The sequence below is a fragment of the Mus caroli genome, unplaced genomic scaffold (genome assembly GCF_978045245.1).
Source record: "Mus caroli unplaced genomic scaffold, Mus_caroli_1 scaffold_6, whole genome shotgun sequence".
Taxonomy (NCBI): Eukaryota; Metazoa; Chordata; class Mammalia; order Rodentia; family Muridae; genus Mus; species Mus caroli.
The window spans coordinates 52,555,090-52,574,162 of NW_028227261.1; the positions used below are offsets into that span (position 1 = coordinate 52,555,090).

At 42.3% G+C, this 19,073-nt stretch overlaps 1 protein-coding gene across 1 annotated transcript; it reads left to right on the forward strand.

Moving 5' to 3' along the window:
- Positions 1-14,400: 14,400 nt before the first annotated feature.
- Insl5 (insulin like 5) lies at positions 14,401-17,777 on the forward strand. Its single transcript, XM_021161583.2, has 3 exons — positions 14,401-14,429; positions 14,550-14,725; positions 17,419-17,777. The coding sequence occupies exons 1-3, from the start codon at positions 14,401-14,403 to the stop codon at positions 17,649-17,651; spliced, it is 438 nt and encodes a 145-aa protein (XP_021017242.1). The 3' UTR covers positions 17,652-17,777.
- Positions 17,778-19,073: the final 1,296 nt, after the last annotated feature.

Below are 19,073 nucleotides of genomic sequence, written 5' to 3' on the forward strand. Positions count from 1 at the left end.
TATTAAACTGTGTTACTTTGAGTAAAAAAAATAAAAACTTGATTTAGTTGAAAAATGTATTCCTTTTATTTTGATTCCTTTTCATTTATATTTTTTTCTCTTGTCTTCATCAAGCCTAGCTGAGAAATAAAGGCATTATTTTGGACCCTGGACAACTGATCTCAGGATTGGACCTACTCTACTTCATTTTTTTTTCTCTAGATGATGCAGGCTTAAGTGATTGCTTCCTATGTGTAGACTGGAGAGTGTTTGTGTGTTTTGTATTGAGGGATTTCACAGGGAATTTCTTTGCCTGTTTTCTAGAGTAGCTTTGGTTCCTTATAGTAAACTCCATCGTATGGGAATCCTACCCATGCCTTAGTCATGCCACCTGCAAGCACATACGCACATGTGTGTGCAGTTGGGAACAGCAAGAGTGATGACTAAGGTTCAGCACTAGGCAGTCGTTACTTAAGCTGGTCGCTTTCCATGAGGCATCTCTCAGGCAGAACTTGCAGTTATCTGAGCCTGCTGTTTAGCTAGCCGTACTGCCAGCCAATGGAGGAAAGGACAATGCATTCTCCACAATGTGTAATTATGCATCATATTTAACATTCATTTGGCTTACTTCTAAACAATTATATATAGTTACAAATGAGAAATTAGTATCTGCCTTTTTGTAGCAGGAGTGCAGTTAAAAGAAAACGTTGAAAGTTTAGTTATCAATATGCTAATAATAATGCATATTGAAGCTCTTCACAATTCACATCCAATAGCTCTGTTTATTTATCTTAAGAATCTTGAGACAAGTAGAACAAATTGTTACAACAATAGTATCCCTTTCCCAGAAGACTATATGAGGTTTAAAGGAGTAAAACCACACACTGAAGACCATTCACTGCCAATTTGAAAGGATGGAAATCAGATTCTCTTTGCTTTGTTTTCATTTAGTTTGTTGTTCAGAAGATAAGGTCTTCATATAGCCCAGGCTAGACCCAAACTCAGGATCCTCCTGCCTCCACCTCCAGAGTGTTGAGATTATAGGCAGGCTCTCACCATTCTTATACTTACTCTCCTGCTGGATAAGCAGTTACCATTGTATAAGTGCTTACTGTTGTATAAGTGCTTATTGTTTATAAGTGACTATTCTACTGTATAAGTAGAACACCTACTTGGCTTCTGAAATCTACTGCAGAATACAGCATACATAAATTTTACATTTTATGGTTTAATCTAAAAAATGATAATACTTATAAACTTGATTTTCTCAGTGTCCACCTGCTACTGGGCCATGATGACATGTGTCTATTCTGTGGAGAACTTCACAAGACCCAACTCTTCATAAATGCTCAGCTCATGTCCCATCTTCTCCAGACAGCACTTTCTACAGTCCCAACCACAAGACTGACCAAAATAAACTTGCCTTGGCAGGGTGGGGGGCTTTTTAAAAAGGCAGGATCTCACTATGTAGCTCAGGCAAACCTTGAACTTGTGACTGCCCACCCCCACCTCTTCATGGCTTTTTGTTAAATGTTCTCAGGCCTCCATGAAGTTGGTTTCCCCCATAACACTGGCTCAGAAATGGCTGTTGAGGACTCTGAAAAAGTTTATATCTTAATTGCTACTTTTCTTCATTACCTCACTCCTCTCATACTGCTAGGTCTGCCTGCACAAGTTTAGAGAGGTATGTAACACATTGAAAACATGTGGCTGTCCTTTAGAAGCAACAAATCAGGAAAGGAATTTGGGACAAACCATACACATTAAATTTAAAAAGAACTATAGCTCTTTCTCAGGGTGGAAGGCATGAGGGGAATAAGACACGTGAAAAACATGTACAGGAAGTTATAAAACTTAGAAGAGACGACAATCATTGAAAAATCATTCCCCAAGTAACCAGTGCCACTCAGAAGCATCCAGAGCCACCGGAGCAGAGGGTCTTGCACTGGTGGTAGAGCAGTCTTGACACAGAAGGACACTATAGTTGTTTCTAGGGAAGGGCAAGGAAATTGTGCTGCCATTAACTTATTTCATACATGTTTAGTGTGACCCGGAATCAGAAAATATTTGACATATAGAAAATATAGCTATAGTTCTTAGATAGAACTAAGTTTCTCCTTTTTAAATTTTATCTTTTTAATTTTTATCTTAAGCTCCTTGAAGAGAGGGATAACGTTCTGGGCTCACCACACTACCTCATCAAGTAGGATTGCAAGAAATGCCTTTTGAATGCAAGCATCAGGGAACTAAGGTCCTTATCACAACGTGGTTCAATATCTTGAATTTCCTCAGAACCCTAAGAAAACATTTTAGCATCAGAGAGGATAAAATCTTCTAACTGTGGTATTTATAGAGGACATAGAATCAGCATGGAAAGTTCATGAACATAGCCACAGCTTTTCTTCATTTTGTTATCATAAAATCCATTTCTCCCCTCATTATAAAAAGTAGTAATGAACCCACGGTCACTGTGTGTGTGTGTGTGTGTGTGTGTGTCGGTGTGTGATGTGTGAAGATTGCTGTTACTTTGTGTGATTGTGTTCCCATGAGCGATTTAGGAAACGAGGTTATCTAATGTAAAGCATCTAAAGAAATGGGGGCATAGCTCACTCTGATCACCCAGAGCTGAGTCTCCTGAGAGCCTCCTTACCCTGCATGATCTGCTGTGCCTTCTCTTCCCCTGCAGGAGATGCATGTTGTCCTGGTGACATCGTTGACGTTTTCCTGTAACATTTAGGCTTCACGATATGTTTGTTCAGGACTTTGTTTCAAATTCCCTCCAAATTTGTAGAGCCTTTGCTAGCAAATTAACTTTTATGTGCTGAACTCATTGTGTCGTAAAACTCAAAGGCTGACCATTTACATGAGACCAATTTCTCGATTGAACAGAAAATGCAGTATGTCCACTAAATCTGACAGATAAAAAAAAAATTGTTGTGACACTTAGTAAAATGAGTGTTTGCTTCTAAAACTTACCCAAAAAGATATACAACATCAAAAACAACTCATGAAAAACCCCTGTATTTTCACCAAATATGTATTGTATTTAACTACAAGAAGATAGGGCAGCGTTACTCCAGAAGAGTCCTTGGGACACCTACATCAGAATTCTGATGTAGTTAGATAGAGACAAAGATAAATAGATGGAGTTTGGTAGTTTTCTTCTTTGGTTGTTATTTGGGTGTTGGGAGTGGAATTCAGTAAGGCCAGACAACCATACTATGTCTGGGCTATTCCTTGAACTCGTGATCCCCCAGCCTCAGCTTCCTGAACAGAAGGAATTTCAGACCTGCCCTTCACCATCAAGGCCAATTAAAATTTCCAAACTGTACACATGCTTTGTTTATTGTCTTTATTTCTAAACACTCAAAATGACAACAAAATACAAAGCTGCTGTTCTGTACACACTCAAAGCGTTAAGTAACAATTACTGTTCTCTGAGTATATCTTACAACACACACATGTGCAAGCTTACAATCACCAGATCACCCGTTCATTCACAGATAAGCAAATTGATTCCATTTTTTTCTTTTTCTTTTTAAATCGGGGCCTTACATAGCCCAGCATAATCTCAGACTCAGTGTATAGCCAGGGCAACCTTGGTTTCTTGATTTTTCTTGCTTCCACCTCCAACTGCTAGGATCCAGCATGCATCCCCCACGTCCACCCTTGATTCTATAAATTGACCTCTGCGAGTGAACCACAGTGAACGTGGAGTGCAGGAGCCTCAGCATCCTGAGCCCATTTCTTATTGGATGTATACCCAGCAGTAGAACTTATGGATCATATAACACATTTACATTTGGGGAGGAAGCAGTACATGTGCATATGTGCACGAGTGTGCATCTACAACATACAGGTGAAGCCTGAAGACAACTTTTGAGAGTTCTGTCATCCCACGTTGATTCCCAGGATCAAACTCAGGTCCTCAGGTTTGCCAGCAGGCACATTCATTCACCAGGCAGTTTCCCGGCCCTCTTTGCCCATTTTAAGATCAGTCCATTTTGTTACTGTTTATTATTTTATACTGGTTTTGTCTGTGTTGTGCTACTGAGTTGCATGTTATTTGCTCATTTTGATTCCTTCTAGTAGGCCATTTAAAATCACTAAATGAATTATAGGAAAGTTTAATCCATAACACTGTGCAAAGGCTTATTTCAAAATCCTCCCTGCATTTGTAGAGGAGAGTTAAGATTTGAAGAAGGAAAGAAGTTTCAGCATGAGGAAAAGTCTGGAAAGTGAAGAGGGTAGGGCTGGGAAGTGTTTGCCTTATCTGAGACAACAGGACCTGACCTAGTAGACAAAAGCCAGGTCAGGAATCTGTCTGAGATAGCTCTCCACTGGCCAAACACCCTGTGGCTAGCTCCTCCAAGCCACCCTGGATGTGCCCTTTCTCTTGCCTATCTGAGTTTCAGCACATGTAAAACACCAGTCTTTTTTTTGTTTTGTTTTTGGCTTTTTTGAGGCAGGGTTTCTCTGTGTAGCCCTGGCTGTCCTGGAACTCACTCTGTAGACCAGGCTGGCCTCGAACTCAGAAATCCACCTGCCTCTGCCTCCCGAGTGCTGAGATTAAAGGTGTGCACCACCACTAACTGGCTTCCAGACAGTCCTAATATTTTAAAACTAGACAGATAACTCAATTGCTGGGTGCAGTATCTATTGCCCTAAATTCATCAGCTATCTTGTGTCAGGATACAGCCAGTGGTGGAGGCTGCCAGCAGTTCTAGTTGCCCCCAGGCCTTACACAGTTCAAGTTCCTCTCTCCCAATCCTGGCTGAAAAAGCCTCTTCTCTATCTCATCCCCCCCTCTTCTTCCTGGGACCTGGAAATCCTTCCTTTTTCTCTTCACCCAGGGTCTGGCTTCTGCCATCTTAACATAATCAAGAAACAATTAGGGAGCCAGATTTTAGTATCAGCTCCTCCTGCTACAGTAAATGAAAATAAAGAGTAAGTGAATATTTGCTAACTTTGTTTTGGAAAGCAGTGTTTGCTAATGACTTTATAGTGAGCTCATGATTAGAAACACAAGATAATTGTTTGTGATTAGACCCATACCTTTTCAGTGCTGTTATATTTCCTCAACTGACCCTATGATACTTTTAATTTAACAAGTTATAAAATAAAATTGCAGATTTAATACGTCCTCAAAGTGGTATTCTAGCTAGAACCTAAAATATCAATAGCACAAATGTATCAGTCTAGCATTGGCATCACTAGATTACAATGAAATCATCCCCATTATAACCACATTAGTCAATGCAAAGGTCTCTGTGTCAGGCTCTGGTCGGTACTCTTTGCTTTTAATCCTCATACCCATACAAACATGACAAACACATGCACACATAAATAAAAGTTATGACATTGATGTTGTTAGTACTTTACATATTAAAAGGTATAATTCCAAGACATTATATGCCTTAATTTCTCATAGCTGCCAAATAGCAGAACTGAGCTCTGGCTGAGCACATCTGATACCATAGGAAGTACTTACAACTCATGTCAACCTGCCTCACCCACCATCCACAGGAATTCCATAGGCAACAAGCCTGGATAAATGGTACAGAGTAAAACACACATCGGCCAGACTCAGTGTGGGATTGTTAATTTTTGGTTTATATTGTAGATCTCCCAAAGCTGCCTTCTTCTGATAGTATCAAGACAAAGATTTCAAAATTTGGCTTTTGTAGGGACACAGTATACCGCAGTATTTCTAAGTTTCCTCTAAGTATTCTTTCAAAGCTAAAATGAGTTAACAAGTTATCATAAGCAAGTCAATTAGCACTTAGAATAATCTATGATGTTCAAAAATAACTAGCAATTCCCTTTGCATGGGATTGGGAAATGTTACTCTTTGCTGGTACAAGCTTCCATGAGCAGATTCTCTGTAAATCTCAGTCACAAAGCATTTATACTGTTCTTGCCAAGATGATTGCTACCATGGCTCATAGGGTCCATAGCTGATAAGGCCTCCATATAACCAATGCATTGAGTATATGAAAATTCCAGTTGTTAAGGACAGATTAGTGTAGCTTGCTGTGCTTAAGTCTAAAGTCTCTGGGTTATGGGGCTAGAGATATGCCTCAGCCATTAAGAGTACTGGCTGTTTTTCCCAAGGAATCTGCCCTCTTCTAACCTCCTAGGGCAACCCAGGGGATACAGTCAGACATGAAGACATACAAAACACCTATACACATAAAAATAAACTAAAACAATTTTAAAGTAAACTCTTTGAGTCATTATAAATGATTGCATATCTGCAAAGATGTTTTGATTATAAGATAATTATGTTAGTCAGGACAAACCAGGTTATGCTGTTTCAACCAATAGTTCCTATATTGCAGTAATTTTTTATATGATGACATCTTTCTCATTCATATCTCATGTCCCATGTAAATAGTAGGATGCTCTCCTCCATTTTAGACTGATTTAGCAACTAAGTTTCAACATTAAGAATGCGCTGGTCAGGAAGAGGAGAAGAGGGTGGGGAGGGGAAGGGAACAGGGAGGAAAGGCAGAGCTGAAGAATCTCAGAGGTAGCCATGCTTTAGCTTAGAGAAGAGGAGTAGTTAGGAAATTTCCTTAAGTCAACACTTCTGTGTATTCGATCCTGGAAAGTTCCCTGAGACGTTGATTTCTGTCTATGACAGTAGTGAATTTCTATAGCAGACATATTTCTAGTTCTTCACGGGCATGCAATAGGATTGTCTTTCTCTGCATAATGATAATTATGCAGAAAATGTCCACACTATTTTGTCTCAACAAAACCCCAACACTATTCTAATCCTTTGCAAAGGGTTTTTTTTTAAATTTATTATTTATTGAGCATCATAGATCATGATCTGTGTACCTTACCTTATGCTAACTCTTTGACTCATTTCAGCTTCATAGTAATAAACTTACTGCAATAGCCTGAACATTTATATTTAAATATAAGAAACAAAAGCACATTTTGAAATTATAACTCTCAAGGTGATGTCAGAAGAAACAGCCTTTGGGAGGTGTGGCAATCACAAGGACAGCTCCCTTCTGGCTGAAATTATATTGTTCTTCAAAGAGCTGGTTTGCCCCTTTCTGCTGGGTTGAAACATGATGGGAGATCATTAGTCTTCAACCTAGAAGAGGGACCTCCCTAGAATCTGATCATGCTGCTACCTGGTCTTTGTCCTTTTCACCTTTCAGAACTACAAGGAATACATTTCTGGGTGTATAAGCTTTCCAACTGCTGGTAGGTATTTTGTTCCTTCAGTCTCTGAACAAACTCAAACATCAAATACAAGTGGAGAGAAATGGAAGCAACTACTAGATGAGTCACCCACCAAGCAAAAAGGATTGAATGTTCCAGGAGTGTGAACAGATAGGTTACGAGATGGGAAGATTTTACTTGGTAGTCCTTGCTAATCAAACCTCAAAATATTTAGGAGGAGATCTATTAGGACTTCAGTGAAGAATCTTAAAGACCAAGCTGTTTATGTTATATAAATAATGATAAATCAAAATAGTTTATTTGATTATATTTTCATTTCATGTGTATTGGTATATTGTGAATTTAATATTCTGTGGTTAATAAGTAATGCTGGAAATTAATATGGAGGCAGTTAACCTTTTAATCAGCTATTATCCAAGTAAAGGACACAGGGACCTTTAGGGTTACAATAAGCTTTAAAGCGCTGGAGCTGGGCAGATATCAACCCTCTAAGCTATTTTGTCTGCTTCCGTGCCTTGATTCCTAATATACTACTTGTTTCGTTTGTGCTGTTCCTGCTTCCTCGAGCCAGCCCTCATGGCCACATGCTCATGGTCTATACTACCCCATGATGACCTCCTTCTTCCTCGCTGTCCCCCATGGACCCTGCCTGAGACCCCAAGCCTGGGAGCCTTTACCCCACGTGAAGGCTCCCAACAACTTTTATTAACTAACCAGGGATAATTGAGGGGCAAGGTCTATCTAACAAAGCCTGGTGTGCGTGAGAATCTGCCTGAGGCAACCAGATCTTGAGATACAGAATATAGCATCTGAATATACAGCAACAGACTAAACCCCAACATGCTGGTGTTTTGCCTACATGTACGTCTCTGTGAGGGGGCAGGCTCCTCTAGAACTGTAGTTACAGATAGTGTGAGCTCCCATGTGGGTGGTGGGACTTGAACCTGGGCCCTCTGGAAGAGCAGCTGGTGCCCTTAACCACTGAGTCATAGTCACTAATAGTCTCCAGCCCCTATTTTATTGTGTTTAATGTGGGATATTTTTTACATAAAGAAATTATTTTGATATATTTATAAACTATTACGTGAGAATTGCATGCATAAAGACAATGTATTTAAATCACACTTACTCCCACTTCTCCCTTCAACTCCTCCAAGAATCCTAACTCTATCCCAGTCCCAACTTCATGTCTGTTTTTAAAATAATTTACTGGAGTTCAATTAGTGCTGCCCATATACACCTGGGTATGGGACCATCCACTGGAGCATGGTTATCCTACCAGGAACCACACCCTTAAAGAAGACTGACTCCTCCTACCCTAGCCATCAGCAACTCTCAGTTGATACTATGTCCATTTACCAAAATAGTAGTTGGTTCTCCTTTAGGGCCCGTGAGCTCCACAGGCAGGGGTTCCTGTTCAGATGCATAGCACCAGTCATAAATTTCCTCCTGTAGAGCAGACCTTACATCCAATCAGACAGGTCCCTGGTTACCCCTATACCATTCATGCCGCCATTGCAGCTATGGGCATATCTTAGCATCTTAGTCATTACTATAGCTCACAAGATTCACAGCTTGGTAAGACGGTTGGTGACTTTTCTCCCTAACAGCTGGCACAGAAACTTCCAGAGCTATGAAAGCTAGCTAGAGAGGCAATTTCCAGGTCAGCACCAGCTTTGATTTGCTCAAGTTCTATGACCAAAGTGTGTGGTGTATCCAACAATGTCGTATCACCAAATTCTGGTAGGTAACCAAGAGCAATGGCAATAGCCTGCATTATTTGGGTGATCTCAGGAACTCTCCTTGACCAACAGTTCCAGGGGAATATCCCCTAACCATCACTGGGCTTTTCCCTGGTAACCTGTGACTTCTGGGAGGAGCATTCTCCCCCATGTAGGATAACTCCAATGAAACCTTTTTATATTTAGGGAACAGAAAATAGTAGGTAAGTTTCCATGCTTTCCCCCAAACATCCTTAGTGTTAGTTCCTTTATCCTACCCTCCTACCCTTCCCCACTTAAACATCTCTTCCTATTCCATTTCCCTAGGGTCTTACCACTTTTATTCTATCTCTCCTTCCTTGTGGGAAGCGGTTTCCACTGTGCCTGCGTGGCCTAATTGGTAAACAAGCAATGTGCGCATGTGCAAGAGTGTTTTCGTGCCAAGTCACGGCCCATCCTGGGGCATGGTGATGAGGCTTTGGGAGAGCAGCCAATCAGGTGTGGACACGACACACTAAGGTGTATATAAGCAGCACCTTTTTGGTGCTTGAGGTCTTCCTGTTCATGTTGAAACTGGTGTAATAAAGTTGCTGCAGAAGGATCTGGTTTCTCATGCATGTGTTCTTGCTGGCGAGACAATAGTGCGTGTGAGAGTTGGCGCCGAAACCCAGGAACTGCCTTACCATCACCGGAGCCGAGGAGACCCTCCGTTCTCGGGGCAGATTCAGAACTGCAGTCAGGTTGGTTTTTTTTTTTTTTTTTTTTTATAAAGATTTTATTATTATATGTAAGTACACTGTAGCTGTCTTCAGACACACCAGAAGAGGGCATCAGATCTTATTAAGGATGGTTGTGAGCCACCATGTGGTTGCTGGGATTTGAACTCATGACCTTTGGAAGAGCAGTCAGTGCTCTTACCCGCTGAGCCAGGTTGGTTTTTTAAGGTTCTGAGAGGCATGTTTGATTCTGGTCTTTCTCTACAATTAGAAGGGGCAATGGAAGCCTTTGTAATTGTTTTTGCAGCACTTATCCTTTTCCTTATAGTGAAAGCAGGACAGGGAGTGCTGGATGAGGTTCAAGACAGCATGTCAGAAACAGAGCGGGGTAAAAGATTGGGAGCTCAAAGAAAGGGTATACCTAAGAAACAAGACCCTTCCAAGGATTCTGGATCCGAGGAAGAGAGAGAAAAGGGAAAGGACGCCCTGGGAGAGAAAAAGGAGAAGGGAGAGAGAAAGAGGAGGAAAGATAAAGGGGAGAAGAGAAAAGAGAAGGGAAGGAGTCCCCCGAGAGGAAGAACCTTTATTCGTTAAAAGAACTTGAGGGTTTAGGACTTGATAGCTCAAGCTCAAGTGAAGAACTTAGTCCCTCGGAGGAAGAAGACTTAGAGGAAGAAGCAGCCCACTATGGGGAAGAAAGATACCACCCTGATGAGGGTAGAAATAGGGAGCCAAGGAGAAAGTTAAAAGGAAATGGTGGTTTAAGTCAGGGCATGGTTCAGTCTCCGGGACCTAGTGCCCCTCCACCTTATGCAGAAAATTTCTGCTCAGATTCTTTTATCCCTCGAGACGAGCGGCAAAAATTACAACAGATGCTTCCTATCTTTGAGGCAGCGGATGGAGGACGTGTTCACGCGTCTGTGGAGCACATACAGATCAAAGAACTTGCTGAGTCAGTCCATAATTATGGAGTTAGTGTCAATTTTACTTTATCTCAAGTCGAAAGACTTGCTACTTTGGCCATGACTCCAGGAGACTGGCAAATGGTAGCAAAGGCTGTGCTCACCAATATGGGGCAGTATTTAGAATGGAAAGCCTTATGGTATCATGCCTCTCAAACGCAAGCAAGGGCTAATGCCGCAGCTGAAGGTGATCAGAGAAATTGGACGTTTGATCTGCTGACAGGTCAGGGACCATATGCAGCCAATCAGACAAATTATAATTGGGGAGCATACACTCAGGTTTCAGCTGCTGCCATAAGGGCATGGAAATCATTGCCCACTGGTGTCGACAGTGTAACAGAACTCCAGAGAGACAATGAGGCACTGAATCAGGTAAGAGAGGATCGCTCTCAATTGGTTTGGGAGAGAGGGTCTGTTTGTGTTTCCTCAGGATCATCGACAACAGCTGCAGGACCCGACGCGACTGACAAGGACCGTGAAAGAGCAAGATGATCCTCTTGCTCCTGATGATTGAGACCAGGATAAGTATACCTTTGTGGGCCATAGTAAGATCATGGCTAGTACCTTTACCGGTACATTCCAATTCTTTTACTTTGCCTTTGTTTTTTGCAAAGGAATATTTTTTGGATGTGCCTTATGCATGACAAACTCCTCAAGAGCCACGGGTGTATAAGAGTAGATTATCTTTAATTGGGCAGCATTACTCCCATTAGGTATATTAATGATTCTTTAATTAAGAGTACATACCTATCGAATCACCTGAAGGGGAACTGGTCGCAGGAGCTGGAAAGGTTGCAGACGCGGCTGCAGATACAGATCCTGAACCTCAATGGGACCAGAGTGGAACCAGTGACCCTTGGAGATTTTACCTCTTGGCTTGTCTCTGTATTTTATTATTTTAAGGAGTGGGTGGGGGTTATATTGTTTGGTGCAGCCTTATGTTGTGGGATAGTGTTTATGCTATGGTTGGTTTGCAAACTCAGATCTCAACAGAAACGTGACAAGGTCGTTATCACTCAAGCACTTGTGGCCATTGAACAAGGGGCCTCCCCTGAAATTTGGTTCGGCATCTGAGTTCTCTGCTCTTGCACCCCATGGATCTGCGGATCCATTGCACTGGGATGAGAGAGACTCAATGATCATTGATCAGCCCTTGCACATCGCTGAGGTTTCCTCATTGAGCGTGACAGGGTGATCATGATTTCTCCACTAAAATTTTTCCTTAAAACCTGGCTGGCCTTGCTCGTAGAGTTGACCCTAGGGCATCTAGCAGTTATTGTCACACAGCACTGTGGTATCCAGAGACGGGCAACTTTCCTCATGCACAGACCAACCTATAATGCTGCGTTATGCCATGGGTTGCGAGGCTAAGCACTGCACAGAGGATAGCTTGCTGTTGGCATCCTGTGGAAGGCACGTCTGATTGCATGAAGGTTCAGTGTCCTAGTTTCCTTCCCCCAGGAAAAACAACACGGGAGCTGGCCAAGACCTCTCTGGGTGATGAGCCCAAGGGATGGTTTTGTGTAGGGCCCTTATGCTTGCACACTGGGGATCAGACCTCTACCTTCACCCATGAGGCTTGTTTGTAGCAATCAAAATCTGGCCATAGATTAATCAACATCCTGGCCTTTTGATGCACCTGCTGCATGCAGACAGGAGAGCTGCGCAGGTGTATAGGTAAGGCTGTGACATTAGAGGAAAGACCTAAAACGGGCCACAGCAGATGGGTGTAACTGCAGAGGCCTAGACCAGCCTTGTTTTAATAAAACAAAAAGGGGGAGATGTGGGAAGCGGTTTCCACTGTGCCTGCGTGGCCTAATTGGTAAATAAGCAATGTGCGCATGTGCAAGAGTGTTTTTGTGCCAAGTCACAGCCCATCCTGGGGCATGGTGATGAGGCTCTAGGAGAGCAGCCAATCAGGTGTGGACATGCCACACTAAGGTGTATATAAGCAGCGCCTTTTTGGTGCTTGTGGTCTTCCTCTTCATGTTGAAACTGGTGTAATAAAGTTGCTGCAGAAGGATCTGGTTTCTCATGCGTGTGTTCTTGCTGGCGAGACAATAGCGCGTGTGAGACTTCCTTAAGATCTGTCCCCAATGGTGAAAGATTTTAATGTAGGAGTGACAGAGCCAGATAATCACACCAAGACTTAGACACTTAGAGTTCAAAAGACTCCTTAAACAATCCAAACTCAAACTTCTCAGCTTACAAATGAGAAAACCAAAGCAGCCAGTGCGAGGCTGGCTGCCAAGGGCTCTCTTTCGAGGTCATGGACTTCGTCAGTGTGTCCGTGGCTGGGATGACAAGCTTGTCTGCACTTAGCCATGGACAGAGCTCAGACCATGGTGACCTCTCATTCACACCCCAAATTAGATCACTGGAGAGACCCTAAGAACTAAAGAAAAAAGGGGGCAGAGAGAATATTTAGGATCTAACAGAGCAGCTGAGGGCAACTGCAGGTTTATTAGTTTCCAGAGTGTATTTATATTCAGGTTAGGTAGCTGTTCTGGCCTGTTTTCTGTTGCTGTGATATAATATTCTGACCGAAAGCAGCATGGGGGAAAGGATTATTGCAGTTTACATTCAGATGTCTCACTACCACTGAGGAAGTTCAGCCAGACGCTGAAGGTAGGGAACCAAAGGAGAACTCATGGAGGCACAGTTCGTATTGGCTCATTCTCTGACTTCCTCCCAGGCTCTCATGCTTAGCTAGCTTTATAGAGCCCAGGAACATCTGTGTAGGGATCGTACCACAGGCAGTGGATTAGACCCTCCCACCTCAAGCATCAATCAAGGTGATTCTTCAGTGCTAGGGCTGCAGGTCAGTCTGATGGAGAAAGCTGAAACTGAGACATTCTTGCAACTCCTAGTTTAGATAAGGGCTTCAAGTGGTTTACCAAGAGAGGTATTTCACCACTGGGCAGTTTGGGAATACACATCTGGCTTTACTGTAATAGAAATGTATATGCTGAGACAGACAGACCAAACTCACAGATTAAGGATATCAAGGAACATTCTAGTCGCAGAGATTCTGAGCTCTGAAGAAAAGTTCTCTCTCCTAGTCTATTCTGATCATAAGGGAAGATGGTAGCCAAGAACTAAACTACTGTTGATATAAGGTAGGATAGGCATTGTCTCATCAATTCTATGAGGTAGTACTATTACCAGCATTTAAAAAAAATAGAGTGCTTACAATATGAACTAACCAGTACCCCTCGAGCTCGTGTTTCTAGCTGCATATGTAGCAGAAGATGGCCTAGTTGGCCATCATTTGGAAGAGAGGCCCCTTGGTATTGAAACCTTTATATGCCTCAGTACAGGGGAACTCCAGGGCCAAGAAGTGGGAGTGGGTGGGTAGGGGAGCAGGGCAGGGTTGGGGTATAGGGAACTTTCGGGATAGCATTTGAGGTGTAAATAAAGAAAATATCTAATAAAAAAAGAATAAAAAAAATAGAGTACTTAAACAACTTGCTTTAAATTCTAGATCTTGTGGGAGGAAAGCCAGGAATCAAATCTGAGTCTGACAGACCTCATCACTGTGTGACTTCCCACCGCACTGACATAGAAGCTGCTTCTGCTCCCGAAGCCTCCCATTCTAGAGAGATACCACTACTGACTTTCAGAGTTTAAAGCTTGTTCTAGGTCAGTCAGCAAATGTAAAGTGGACATTGAAGCTTATACATCCCTGCTTCCAAAAGCCTTGTATTTCCACAGTAACTCCTGAGAAGATGCAGCAATGCTAAGTGAGATGTGTTCAGATGACCGAGTGAGCAGCAATAATCATAAAATGCACATGGCTGGTCCTCCCCACTGTCATCTATGTGCTTAGCAAACACTGTTAAGATAAGGTAAAGGCTATTAAGATAAAGCATCAGAGGGATTGGTATAAATGGTCCAAGAGGGTGAGATAACTTCAAAACTCCATTGGGTACTGCTGCCCACATTGCTTCTCATTTGCTCTCTGGCAGGATGAAGGGCCCTGCTCTTGCTCTGTTTCTCTTCTTAGTTCTGTTGGCTGTGGTGGAAGTAAGAAGTAGGCAGACTGTGAAGCTCTGTGGCCTGGACTACGTGAGAACAGTCATCTACATCTGTGCCAGCTCACGGTGGAGGAGACATCTAGAGGGGCATTTCCACGCTCAACAAGGTATTGAATTCACGCACCTCACTTTTTTCTAGAACCCCTTTTTAACCACCCACCCCAACTCCAATTTTCTTAGTATTTCTCTAAGAAATTCTGATCCAGTTGTATATCAATGGGGCTTAATCATCAATGGGGCTTAATCATCAAAATATATTACGGAATTTGGCCTGGGAAAAAGGCAAACATGCTACATTTTAAAAAGCAACACACTGCCACTCTTTAGTCTTTTGAATAAAGCCGGTTCATTGCACGGGGCTTCAGTGAGTTCAGCATCTGTGGGCAGAGCAATGAAGGCTGTAGAGGCCAGACATCTACCTGCACACAGATGATGACAGAGTGTATCAAGTTAGAGTGCAGGCAAGTGCCAGACAAGGGTAAAGGGGAGGACCTGAGGCAGCTGATCACGTATTAAGTACCAGGCAATTTGAGGGGCAACACGGCACTTAGCTCTCCGGTGAAGTAACTCATGCTGCTGCTGCTGGTTATCATTTATTAAGGACAAAACTGTTTACCCAGCCGTTCAGCAGTGAGGCCAGAAAACAAGCCAGGCCTACCTGCTTCAGGGGCTGGTGTCATTGCTATTCCATACTGTGCCCCAGGTGAAGAGAAGGCTTCTGTAGATACTTACATCACAGAGAAGGTAGAATTTGACAGAGGTCCTGAAGGGCCTGTCAAACTGAGAAGCTGTGGGGCAGGAATTAGGGAAGTTGTGAACAATAGAGAACACATGACCAGAATTCCCAGGGTGCCGTGTCAACCTGCTATCGTAGCAGCAGTCCTGTGCTGACATCACACAACTTCTGTTTTCAATTCAAGGAACCTAGAAGATTGTCTGGAATTCTTTCTGCAAACTTTGTAATGAATTATGAGGTAAAGGGTTGGAGATTTGACTCAGAGGCCCAGGTTAGGCAGCTCAGAAATGACTGTAATTCCAGCTCCAGGGGATTTGATGCCTTAGGCCCCATTGGGCACCTGCAATCATGCACTCACACACACACACACACACACACACACACACACACACACACTTATATACACACACAACACATGGATACACCCCCTACATATATACACACATAATTATAAATAAAGATAACGATTTAAAGCTATGAGGTAAAAATGTATTCAAGGGTCTATTATTTTAAATTGACAAAACATGGATTTATCATGTATGTGACATGTCAATGAAGCACAACGGCTAAATCAGGCTAATTCATGCACATACTACCTATGCATCACCAACATTACCTACTATTTTCTTGTGGTGGAAAATGGATGCTCTTAGTAACTTCAGGAATGCATGTGTTGCTGTTGATCACAGCCCCACATTGTACAGTCGATCACTTGAACTTATTCCTCCTGGCTACTTGAAACCATGTACTCCTTGGCTCCCCTTCTCCATCCCTGGACACCTCAGTCATCCTCAGTGGACACCACAGTCACTATTCTCCTTCTGTTCCTGTGGCCTTGGCTTCCCCGATCTCTCACAAGTGAGACCTTGCTCTTTCTGTGCCCAGCTCCCGACTCTGCATGAATAATGGGTGGCACTGTTTTTGTTTCTAATAAAGACTTAGGAAATTGAATGGCATGGAAATGCTGAAGGCACATGTATAATGCTAAAGGTTTCAGCTTAGCTTAAAAGGACTTTCAAAAAAAAAAAGAGTTTAGGGAATTACTAACAATATTCTTATTTTAGTGGGATAATATCTTGAGACGTGATAAACTTGTTCTTACCACTTTTATACGTATAGATAATACATAGTTCATACAGACCTTATCAGAAAAAAGTGCTTTTTAAACTTTAAAAAAGAAAGAGTTGTCATTGATTTTGAAACAGCACATGAAGATATAATAGGAAAATGCATCTAAGTATCTCTGAATATACAGAGCAGCAAAATGAAAGTTTTGTAAATTTCTCATTTTACATTTAAAAAATATTATTATTATTATTATTATTATTATTATTATTGTGAGAATGTGTGCCTGAGTGTATATGTGACATGTGTGTACAAGCATGTAATGCCACAGTATATGTGCTGAGGTAGGAGCACAACTTTGTGGAGTCAGTGCTCTCCTTCCATCTTTATGTGGGTTAAAGTCAAGTGTCTAGGCTTTCCTGGTTGGGCTACAAGCACACCCCCCCCCCCCCCCACTGAGCCATCTCACTGGCCCTATCTCCTTTGGAAATTACTGAAATCGTAGCACTTGAAACTTCCAAAGATGTCTAGTGTATTTTCCTTACATTATTTATCTGATCAATTACTAGTTGATCAACTACCATTCCTTCTCATGGCTTTTGTTTAAACACAAGCCAGAGGGGCTTGAATATAGACACTGGGAACAACATTTAGATTAAACAATGTGGCAGTTTCAGATATGGAATGGAAATCCCACTCATCAGCTCTGCCAGGCATCCCCCAGGGTTTTTGTTACTGTTGTCTTGCTTCTAGCTAATTAATTACATTTCTTATGACTAATTATATAGCTTATTGCTAATTACAATTAATATCTTTGGAAATATCTAATTTCCCATGGACCTGAGGTGGCTGGTAACATTTGCTGCTAGCCAACTGCCACTGCTATCTTTCAACCTCTGTAAAATGGAAAGCCAGCATGACCCAGCTCTTCCTGAAGTGCTGGTCTTTGGTGCCTTCTTTGTTAAGTTTGTTAAGGTGTGGTGCCTTTCTCTCTTATAGCTGAGACAAAAAACTACCTTCAGCTCCTAGACAGACACGAGCCATCCAAGAAAACTCTGGAGCACAGCCTTCCCAAGACAGATCTCTCAGGACAGGAGCTTGTTCGAGATCCACAGGCACCCATGGAAGGTCTTTGGGAATTGAAGAAGCACTCAGTGGTATCCAGACGGGATCTGCAAGCTCTGTGCTGCAGGGAAGGCTGCTCCATGAGGGAGCTTAGCACCCTCTGTTAGGATGCGCCCAACCCCTTGGCAGGCTTCAGCATGCATCTCAATGTTCTACCATCGAGTTCCCTGTTCAGCTTCTATCACTACAGCCACGGCTTTTAATCCTTTCCTTAAAGGTCTATTATGGCTTAAAGCCACTCTTCTCCCTGTGCTGAGGCCAATCTGCTTTTCTTTCTAAATTCTAACTACTGCTTTGAAGTTTCGAGTGCTGTGCAAATCTGCAATAAAAAAAAAAATGCCTGAATCCAAACTCACTGTGATTCTTTTCCCTTAAAAAATTGTTATAGGGACTAGAGAGATGTCTCAGGGGTTAAGAGCATGAATAATGGGTGGCACTGTTTTTGTTTCATCCTTATACAAATCATGGGTTCAATTCCCAGCAACCACACAAATGTTTCACTCATCTATAACTCCAGTTCTAGGGATTCTGATACCTCTTCTGGTTTCCACTGGCACTCAGTCTGCATGTGGTATGCAGACATATATATGTAGGCAAAGCACTCATATATGTAAAATATGTATGACTAAACATGTAAAATAACATAAGTCTAAAAAAATGTTAGAGTCAATGATTGAGGATGTGCCAACAAACAAATTTATACCAGGGACTGGAGAGATGAATCAGTAGTTAAGAACACTGGCTGTTTTTCCAGAGGACCTTGGTTCAATTCCCAGAACCATGTGACAACTTATAACTATCTGTAACTGCTGTTCGAGGGGATCCAACACCCTTTTCTGACCTCCTTAGGCACTAGGCATGCAAGTATTGCAAAGATATACATGCAGGAAGAACATATATACACATAAACAAATATTTAAAACAAAATTAAAGCAAAAGTCATGCATCACTAAAAATAATGGTCCCCCCTTGCAATCTTACATTCTTCTTGATCATATGAGCAATGGAGAGCCTGGAGTTACAGATGGGTTCTGGGAAACAGACTACTGTGCTATCTGTCCAGCCCCGATCTAGCCTACAACTACAACTACAGGGGACTCAAAGTCTCCCATTCTAATGGTGGTAAGATGGGAAAGACTGCTGTGCCATCTCATAGACAGGGACTATGCTTCTCTTAAGCATGGATGAAGTTTGAAAGATGAATCATCACCCTCCAGCTCCTCCAAAAGATTCCTGGGACCACCGCTCTCTGTGGCATCTGTGGTGGGAGAGCAGGACAGAGAGGATGGCATGAAGCACATGAAAGAGATCTGTTATCTGGGTGGGGGTCAGGGGAAGGCAAGACTTTCCACCACCAAGAGAAACATGAAAAGGACAGAGCACACACACTATGCAAATACAGAAGGTGGACTGTCTAAATGGCCGCTACAGGGTCACAAATCTTGTGATCCAGTGCCTTTGAGCCTTGGACCTTTTCAGCTCTCTGGCCCATTTCTACTTTCAGAAATGCTTTGTTTTGAAATCAACTG